The 10,820-nt window shown below is 38.3% G+C and overlaps 1 protein-coding gene across 1 annotated transcript; it reads right to left on the reverse strand.

The window, feature by feature from the left end:
• Nucleotides 1–2,076: 2,076 nt before the first annotated feature.
• taf13 (TATA-box binding protein associated factor 13) lies at nt 2,077–7,420 on the reverse strand. The gene is made up of 4 exons (XM_079581039.1): nt 7,362–7,420; nt 5,764–5,907; nt 3,200–3,341; nt 2,077–2,226 (listed from the first exon to the last, which is right to left on the reverse strand). Exons 2-4 carry the CDS (start codon nt 5,871–5,873, stop codon nt 2,104–2,106), a joined length of 375 nt encoding a protein of 124 aa, XP_079437165.1. The 5' UTR covers nt 5,874–5,907; nt 7,362–7,420; the 3' UTR covers nt 2,077–2,103.
• Nucleotides 7,421–10,820: the final 3,400 nt, after the last annotated feature.

The following is a 10,820-nucleotide window of genomic DNA, read 5'->3' on the forward strand; positions in this document are numbered from 1 at the left end:
TGTTCCTCAAGTAGAATTATAGATTTTCTTATTATTTCCTCTTCAAGCATAAGTTCATAGTTTGCCCTTTTTGCAGCCAGATCAGCAGCAGCTTCAACTCGTTTAACAGCTATTAATTGTTTGTCAGAAAGAAAAGATGCCTCCGATCCATAAACCGACATTGCATAATCCCGGGAAAGCATTTCATGTAGTTTACTTCTTTCCTCGTCCTCATCAAAATTCTCTTTGTCATCAATAGCTCGGCCATAAGCAATACTAATAAGTTCTGATGTAACAGCTTGACAGGTATCAATTCGTTGTCTTACATCAACTGCTGGCGTAGCCATTTGTCTGATTTCATCGAAAATTCCCGTTACGCTTTTACTGCTTGCCTTAAGATGATCAATCAATGACCACGATTCCTCTTCAGATATGTACTTCATGAGTCTTTTCCTTGCATCACGGACATCGGTTTTCCATTGTTCATATAATGTCAGCATAAGTCGTTCCTTCCTTTGAACATCCTCTGTAGAATCCATACATTCTTGTTCAGCGTCTTCGTTTGTACCTTGCACCATTATTATTATTATTATTTTTTTTTTTTCTTTTCTTTTACATATTTAAAAAATATCTAAGATTAAATGTGCCAATACAAGTTCAAACAGTGCAACATTATCTTCAATGAAAAATTACGTGAAAAGGTCCACCGTTGCATTTTAAACACAAAAAGGCGAATCCCATCATCTTCTTTTATGCAACTCCATCAGTTCATGCGGGTTCAGTTTTGTTCGTGGCTCCGTGTGGCGCTAGTTTAATTGTAGCTCCGTATGACAGTTCAAGCTGGAAGTACTCACAGCGCCCACGGGTCAAACTTGTCCAACCAGTGCAGTGCAGCATCGAGAAGAGCGTGCGGGTCCCCGAAATCCAAATGCTTCCTTCCTTCGCTGGGTAACCGGGGCTCAGTTGATAAGGAGCCCACAAGCTAGCAGGTTAGCAGGCGAGTAGGTTTATGGGCGACAGCCAGTTCGGAAAAGCTCTTACTGTAGCCGCCTAGCTGAGAGATGAAGCGTACAAGTGGATGTGTTTGCCGTCTTTATTTTCCATAGAGTACACAGTACCACCGTAAGAGCTAAAAACAAACATATGTCAGTTCAACCAATTCAATAAACATAACCGTTGTACAATCAAAGTTACCTTTTATCCGCCTTTCAGCCAGGAGCTAAGAGTAAGTTAGAACCATATGATGCCTTCCTCCCGCCGTGTCAACATACACACGTTTAAACACTTCCTACCATGATTACCGGAAATGACGTGCCCAGGAAACAGGTCAAATTAAAACAATCCGTTACAGTCTGAAAGAGCCTCAGATCATGTTTAAAGGATCAGCTCTGAGCTTTGTTCATGTGGAGCAGAAACATGAAGCAGAGGAACAACATTAAACATGATTAGAATCAATATTATCAATGCAAAGTCCACTAAATTCGTCTTAAATTTAGTCGACTAAAACTAGACTCAAATTGAAAAGATTTTTTTCGACTAAATCTCGACTAAAACTAAAATAAAATATGTGTCAAAATTAACACTGGTTTCTTCAAACCCGATCTAATTACAAACATGTAAAAATAGCAACAAAAATGAGACGAAAACAATGATGGAAAAATGTGACAAAAATTCAACCAAAAAAATGACAAAAATTGATGAAAAAGTGCCAAAAATGTTACAAAAAATTGACAAAATCTGTGAGATCAATAAAGTATCATCTTATCTTATCTTATCTTAAAAAATGTCTCCAAAAAAATAACAAAAAAGTTACAAAAATCAGTTAAACCCTCCCCCCCAAAAAATGTTATATGTAAATAAATGTGATGATGTGAGGAAAAAGATCCATCTAGATGAGTTTTGTAGATCTTAGCTTTCAAATGAGGTGTTACTCTGGCCTACAGGATTTGGGTAAAGCTGAACTTGAGAAAAGTCTCTCGGTTCAGGCGGGAGTTAAGAGGTTAAAAGAAAAAAAAAAGACTTCAGAGCAAAGGAGTAAGAAAAGAAAACATTTAATCTTCAACAACAAAAGGGGTTACACGAGAACAAACACTGAGGAGCCGAGGATCACGAGGATCAGGAGGATCAGGAGCCGTAGTTGGCCTCGTCGAAGGCCTTCCTCGCTCGCTTCAGCTCCTCGTTCATGGTCAGCAGGTCTTTGACTCGGGCGAACTTCCGCGGGTCTTTACGGATCAGGTACACGATGTCCTGGAACAAAGGACACATTTAAAACCTGGACACGCCCCCCTGTGACTCACCACCATCTAAACACGCCCCCCTGTGACTCACTCTTTTTTGTCAATTTTTGTCATTTTTTTTTGTCAATTTTTGTCATTTTTATGTCAATTTATTATAATTTTTCAATGTTTTTTTTGTCAATTTTTTGGGTAAATTTTTTGTCTTTTTGTTCAACGTTTGTCTTTTTTTTTGTCTTTTTATTTGTCAATTTTTGTCATTTTTAGGTCAATTTTTTGTCATTTTTTGTCATTTTTTGGTCAATTTTTTGTCAATTTTTGTCATTTTTTGTCTGTTTTTAATCATTTTTTTGTCTTTTTTTTTTGTCAATTTTTTGTCAATTTTTTTGACAATTTTATTTCTTTTTTTGTCAATTTTTTCATTATTTTTCTTCATTTTTTTCATTTTTTGTCTTTTTTTCTTTCTTTTTTTTGTCAATTTTTTGTCAATTTTTGTCAATTTGTCAATTTTTATCTTTTTTTGTCATTTTTTTGGTCTTTTTTGTCATTTTTTGTCATTTTTTTGTCATTTTTTGTCATTTTTTTTTAAATTGACACCTCCATCTGTGACTCACCTCCATCTAAACACGCCTCCCTGTGACTCACCTCCGCCTCGACACGCCCCCCGGTGACTCACCTCCATCTGGACACGCCCCCCGGTGACTCACCTCCATCTGGACACGCCCCCGTGTGACTCACCTCCACCTGGACACGCCCCCCTGTGACTCACCTCCACCTGGACACGCCCCCCTGTGACTCACCTCCACCTGGACACGCCCCCCTGTGACTCACCTCCATCTAAACACGCCCCCCTGTGACTCACCTCCCTCAGACCACGCCCCCCTGTGACTCACCTCCGCCTGGACACGCCCCCCTGTGACTCACCTCCCTCAGACCACGCCCCCCTGTGACTCACCTCCACCTGGACACGCCCCCCTGTGACTCACCTCCACCTGGACACGCCCCTGCCGCCCGATGCTCATGGCTTTGTGGGTCATCTCGGTGATGAACTCGATCACCAGGTCCTCCAGGATGTCCACGGACTCGGTGTACGGATTCTGGTCGTCCCCGAAGCCGTACATCATGCACCTGCGGAGGAACATCAGGAGGAACATGAGGAGGAACATGAGGAGGAACATGAGGAGGAACATCAGGAGGAACATCAGGAGGAGGGGAAACATCAGGAGGAACATCAGGAGGAACATCAGGGGAAACATCAGGGGAAACATCAGGGGAAACATCAGGAGGAACATCAGGAGGAACATCAGGAGGAACATCAGGGGGAACATCAGGGGAAACATCAGGGGAAACATCAGGGGAAACATCAGGGGAAACATCAGGAGGAACATCAGGAGGGACATCAGGGGAAACATCAGGAGGAACATCAGGAGGAACATCAGGAGGAACATCAGGGGAAACATCAGGGGAAACATCAGGAGGAACATCAGGGGAAACATCAGGAGGAACATCAGGGGAAACATCAGGAGGAACATCAGGAGGGACATCAGGAGGAACATCAGGAGGAACATCAGGAGGAACATCAGGAGGAACATCAGGAGGAACATCAGGGGGAACATCAGGGGAAACATCAGGGGAAACATCAGGGGAAACATCAGGGGAAACATCAGGAGGAACATCAGGAGGGACATCAGGGGAAACATCAGGAGGAACATCAGGAGGAACATCAGGAGGAACATCAGGGGAAACATCAGGGGAAACATCAGGAGGAACATCAGGGGAAACATCAGGAGGAACATCAGGGGAAACATCAGGAGGAACATCAGGAGGGACATCAGGAGAAACATCAGGAGGAACATGAGGAGAAACATCAGGAGGAACATCAGGAGGAACATCAGGGGGAACATCAGGAGGAACATCAGGAGGAACATCAGGAGGAACATCAGGAGGAACATCAGGAGGAACATCAGGAGGAACATCAGGAGGAACATCAGGAGGAACATCAGGGGAAACATCAGGAGGAACATCAGGAGGGACATCAGGAGGAACATCAGGAGGAACATCAGGGGAAACATCAGGAGGAACATCAGGAGGAACATCAGGAGGAACATCAGGGGAAACATCAGGGGAAACATCAGGAGGAACATCAGGGGAAACATCAGGAGGAACATCAGGAGGGACATCAGGAGAAACATCAGGAGGAACATGAGGAGAAACATCAGGAGGAACATCAGGAGGAACATCAGGGGGAACATCAGGAGGAACATCAGGAGGAACATCAGGAGGAACATCAGGAGGAACATCAGGAGGAACATCAGGAGGAACATCAGGAGGAACATCAGGAGGAACATCAGGGGAAACATCAGGAGGAACATCAGGAGGGACATCAGGAGGGACATCAGGAGAAACATCAGGAGGAACATGAGGAGAAACATCAGGAGAAACATCAGGAGGAACATCAGGGGGAACATCAGGAGGAACATCAGGAGAAACATCAGGAGGAACATCAGGGGAAACATCAGGAGGAACATCAGGAGGGACATCAGGAGGGACATCAGGAGAAACATCAGGAGGAACATGAGGAGAAACATCAGGAGAAACATCAGGAGGAACATCAGGGGGAACATCAGGAGAAACATCAGGAGGAACATCAGGAGGAACATCAGGGGGAACATCAGGAGGAACATCAGGAGGAACATCAGGAGGAACATCAGGAGAAACATCAGGAGGAACATCAGGGGAAACATCAGGAGGAACATCAGGAGGAACATCAAAACAACAAAAAGTGAGTTGAATACCCCAAAAAAATGATGGAAAAATTACAATAAAATGACAAAAAATGACAAAAAATGTGACAAAAAATGACAAAAAAAAGACAAAAAATGACAAAAAAAGACAAGAAATGTGACAAAAAATTACAATAAAATGTGACAAAAAATAACAATAAAATGTGACAAAAAATTACAATAAAATGTGACAAAAAATTACAATAAAATGTGACAAAAAATTACAATAAAATGTGACAAAAAATAACAATAAAATGTGACAAAAAATAACAATAAAATGTGACAAAAAATTACAATAAAATGTGACAAAAAATGTGACAAAAAATGTGACAAAAAATGACAAAAAATGTGACAAAAAATGACAAAAAATTACAATAAAAATGAAAAAAATATGTGAAAAAAAGTAAAAAAAATGACAATAAAAAGACAAAAAATGTGACAAAAATGACAAAAAAATGACAAAAAAATGACAATAAAATGTGACAAAAAATGTGACAAAAATGACAAAAATATGACAAAAAATGACAAAAAATGTGACAAAAAATGTGACAAAAAATGACAATAAAATGACAAAAAAATGACAAAAAAATGACAATAAAATGTGACAAAAAAATGACAAAAAAATTACAATAAAATGACAAAAAATGTGACAAAAATTGTGACAAAAATGTGACAAAAATGTCAGGGGAAACATCAGGGGAAACATCAGGGGAAACATCAGGGCAGATGAAGAAGAGACGAAGGAGGAGATGAAGAGATGAACCGACCTCAGCTCTTTGGAGAACAGTCTCTTCCGTCGCCCGTGAGCCGAGTCCACGCCTCCACACGCCTCCTCAGGCTCCTCCTCAAACCCCGGCTCCTCCTCCTCCTCTGCCATCGTGGAACAAACTCAGCACAAAACCTGCTCCGACCTGTGAAAGACAGAAACAAAACACGTGTCAGAAGCTCCACCTGTCCATCGATGAGGCCTTCAAAGGGGGGTATTCTGCAAAATGGACTTTTCCCAGCTTTCCATCCTGTTATTCTGTCACTCCCTCATTAAAAACATGGCTGAAGTGTTGCCTTGGCACATTCACGTATTTCTGAGTAATCTGTAAAAACTCTGATGGCGGCCATTTTGAGAGAGACATTTTATACAAGGCAGTTATTCTAATTTACTGAGACAGAAACATCAGTCCAATACCGATTATTTGTTTCTAGAAGAGTCTTTATGTTCAGAACAAACTGCCCAAACTGCCAACATGTTTGGTTTCAGTTTTATTTACCCAAGGCCGTGGGAACCCAGGGTGCTGAGGGCGCTACGGCTACAAGCAATATTAACCTCTTAACTCCCGCCTGAACCGAGAGCATTTTCTCCAGTTCAGCTTTACCCAAATCCTGTAGGCCAGTGTGACGCCTCATTTGAAAGACCTACAAAACTAAACTGATCTTTTTCCTCAAATCAGATTTTTTTTAGGGTGTTTTCAACTGATTTTTGTAAATTTATTGCCTTTTTTGTCATTTTTTGTCAATTTTGACATTTTTTTGTTGTTGCTTTTTTGTCATTTTTTTGTCATTTTTTGTCAATTTTGTCTTTTTTTTGTTGCTTTTTTGTCATTTTTTTTTGTCATTTTTTGTCAATTTTTTTGTAATTTTTTTGTCTTTTTTGTCAATTTTGTCTTTTTTTTTTTGTCTTTTTTTGTCATTTTTTTGTCCATTTTTGTCATTTTTTGTCATTTTTTCGTCACTTTTTTGTCGTTTTTTTTGTCGTTTTTTTTGTCAATTTTTGTCATTTTTTGTCATTTTTTCGTCACTTTTTTGTCGTTTTTTTGTCATTTTTTTGTCGTTTTTTCGTCATTTTTTTGTCATTTTTTTGTCTTTTTTTTGTCATTTTTTGTCATTTTTCCATCCTTGTTTTCGTCTCAGTTTTGTTGCTATTTTCTCACCTTTTTTTCCAGAAGCTTTTGGATTGGGGTAAAGCCAGTCTGGAGAAAATGTGCTCGGTTCAGGCGGGAGTTAAGGGGTTAAATAAATAGGAAATAAGCAAAGAAATAGCGTTTTGGGGGGCAATCTTGTCTCTCAGCACCCCCTAGCCAAAATATCTTCCCACGGCCCTGTATTTACCCTTAAAAAACACAAACTTCTCAAAACAGGCCCGTGTTTGGACAAATGTCTCTGTAAAAACACTCCTTTATCCTGAACGTGCCGCTCTCCTCATGTAAACACTCACCGGTACGTCCGAGAACAACGCGTTTATTCAACATTAAAACACTTTATTTCCTCTAAAACCTCCCGCCGCGCTTCCCTGAGTCGCTTTAAAGTCAGACCGAGCGAGTTTTTCTGCAGAATCGCCGAGTTTTAACGAGATTTTAGAGGAAAAACTCACCTCGTGTTTGTTTTGGTGAAATCCAGCCGCGAGTGTTTCACTTCCGGTCCCGACTCCTGACCCGGAAGTGTAAACGAGTCAAACCAGTCCCGCCTCCTGTGGCCGGTCTTCGCCCAAAACAACAATATGTGTTTTATTTTAATGATTCTTGTGTTTGAAAAACCTTTAATGAGTCGCAGAAATAATTTATATGTTTTAAATTAAAGATCCGATCCGGGTTTCGGCGCGATTCGAGGCGGAAGTACGATCGTAACCACGTAAACATGCAAACATATGTATTTATCTGACAAACACCGCCTCCTACGGCCAGTTTTCACCAAGCACAACAACACTTATACTGTTATAATTATTAATGTATTAAAAATAATACCTTAAAGCGTAAATGTGAAGCAGGAGTGACGGCGAATCCGATCCTCTACGCTTGAAAAATAAATAAATAAATAAATAAATAAATGAATAAATAAAATAAAATAAAATAAAATAAAATAAAATAAAATAAAATAAAATAAAATAAAATAAAATAAAATAAAATAAAATAATAAATAAATAAATAAATAAATAAATAAATAAATAAATAAATAAATAAATAAATAAATAAATAAATAAATAAAATAAAATAAAATAAAATAAAATAAAATAAATTAAAATAAAATAAAATAAAATAAAATAAACAAATGAAATAAATGAATAAATAAATTAAAATAAAATAAAATAAAATAAAATAAAATAAAATAAAATAAAATAAAATAAATAAATAAATTAATAAACAAATAAATAAAATAAAGTTAAATAAATAAAATAAATAAAATAAAATAAAATAAAATAAATAAATAAAATAAATTAAATTAAATTAAATTAAATTAAATTAAATTAAATTAAATTAAATTAAATTAAATTAAATTAAATTAATAAATAAATAAATAAATAAATTAAATTAAATAAAATAAAATAGATAATTCAAAAATTTTGAAAAAAAATCTACCTAAACAAATCTAAAATAATAATAATTTTAAAAAACACGTAAAAAAAAAAAGTCATTCGTCATTCACAACGTGCCTCCGAGTCCGTTACCAGGGAAACAATGATAAGTTTCTATACTACGAAGTCACAAAAGGCAATTCTTGTGTTTTTGTCACTTTTCTGTCGCTATTTTGACGCTTTTTTGCAGGTTCAGATTTGAGTAAAGCCAAACTGTGTAAACGCGCGCGGTTCAGGCGGGGGTTAAGGTTCATACAAACGGAGTACGTGTCGTTTGGCCCTGGCCCGGGGTGGGAGGGGGGAGGGGGGAGGGGGTCTGTGTGTGTGAGCCTGAGGATAAACTGTAAAAATAAAGAGATAATCTGCTGTGGACGGGGTAAAGTCCGGCCTCCAGGGGGCGCTGCAGGAGGAGCAGCCCCGTCCTACTGTCCGGGGCTCATGGCGCTGGAGGAGGAGCCGCTTCAGCTCCGTGTGTCCGGGTTTGCGTCGGTTCCAAAGGTACAAGTCCAGCAGCAGCGCAGGAGCCGCCGCGCGCGAGGCTCATGAAGCGGCGGAGACGCGGAGACAGAGGCGGGGCCGGAGCGGAGCGCGTGCGGGACTTCCAGGAGACACTTCCAGGAGACTTCCAGGAGACTTCCAGGAGACTTCCAGGAGACACTTCCAGGAGACTTCCAGGGGACTTCCAGGAGACTTCCAGGAGACTTCCAGGAGACACTTCCAGGAGACGCTTCAGTGACAGCTGCTGCGCCTCCTCAGCCTGACTGTGACCCTGCTGAGGTGAGGAGCTCCAGGTGATGCTGAGGCACAGACTGAGACTTAACACCACAGAAGCGCTTCTTTGACCAGGAAGTAACGGAGTACACGTGTAATACTCAGGTACACTTCCACTCAGTTACTTTCCTCAAATCAATATTTCACATGGAGAAAAGCTGTGAGGAAAGTGTGAAAGAAGTTCATGACAGAGGAGCTTCATGAGGCACGTGACACATGTGTTCCATCATAGTTACTTTCGGATTGAAAAAATTGATAAAAAAATTTAACAAAAATTGACAAAAATGTGACAAAAAAATGACAAAAATGTGACAAAAAAGTGACAAAAATGTGACAAAAAATGACAAAAATGTGACAAAAAAACGACAAAAATATGACAAAAAATTGACAAAAAAACGACAAAAATGTGACAAAAAAATGACAAAAATGTGACAAAAAATGTGACAAAAAATGACAAAAATGTGACAAAAAAACGACAAAAATATGACAAAAAATTGACAAAAAAACGACAAAAATGTGACAAAAAAATGACAAAAATGTGACAAAAAAATGACAAAAATGTGACAAAAAAATGACAAAAATGTGACAAAAAAATGACAAAAATGTGACAAAAAAATGACAAAAATGTGACAAAAAACGCGGAAAATGTGATAAAAAAAACGACCAAAAAATGACAAAAAAATTGACAAAAAATGACAAAAATTTGATAAAAAAAATGACAAAAATGTGAAAAAAACAACAAAAAAATGACCAAAAAATGTGACAAAAAAATGACAAAAAAAACGACAAAAAAGGACAAACAATCGATAGTTACTTTCAGATTGTAACATAATCTATATTATCGTCTCAATGTGACTCTGAGTTACTTTTGGTCAAATCTAAAGTGAAACAGCACCGATGCCCTCGTCCTTCTCTTTCCCCCATTGTCCGTGTTTTGTTTTGTCGACGTAAACGACAAAGATCTGATTGTGATGAACTTTGACTCAAATAAGAGCGGGTTTGTTAAAGTAAAGTAATGAATAATAAATAAACACTGGTCACATTAATGTGTCGATATAAAGCACTTTAACCCCTTAACTCCCACCTGAACCGAGAGCATTTTCTCCAGTTTGGCTTTACCCCAATCCAAAAGCTTCTGGACAAAAGGTGAGAAAATAGAGACAAAACTGAGACGAAAACAATGATGGAAATGTGACAAAAAAGTGACGGAAAATGGACAAAAAAATGTCAAAAATGTGACAAAAAAAATGACAAAAAAATGATAAAAAATTGACAAAAAAAAAAACGACAAAATGTGATTTAAATTTGACAAAAAAAAATACTAAAAATTTACTAAAAAAGACAAAAAATTGAGAAAAAATTACAAAAAAAGTTGCAAAAATGAGTTGAATCCCCAACAAAAAAATGGTGGAAAAAAATGTGATGACGTGAGGAAAAAGATCCTCTGGGTTCAGGCGGGAGTTAAGAGGTTAAAGGCCCTTTACCTGATTCTGTTTATTGCAAACAATGAAAGGAGAAGCCACTAAATGAAATAGTTGTGCCTCATTTGTAACTTTCCTCCACATTCTTTACAGGGACAAGTTTAAAGGCGCGTTTCACGACTTACAGCGTCACTTTCAGAATCAAACTGGTACGACTGGTTTGAGTCAGATCTGAGTCCGGAAGAAGCTGCTCCTTTAAGAGGAGTGTTCAGTGTGTTTGATTAAATAT

Source organism: Gobius niger (assembly GCF_951799975.1).
Source record: "Gobius niger genome assembly, chromosome: 22".
NCBI classification, from domain to species: Eukaryota; Metazoa; Chordata; class Actinopteri; order Gobiiformes; family Gobiidae; genus Gobius; species Gobius niger.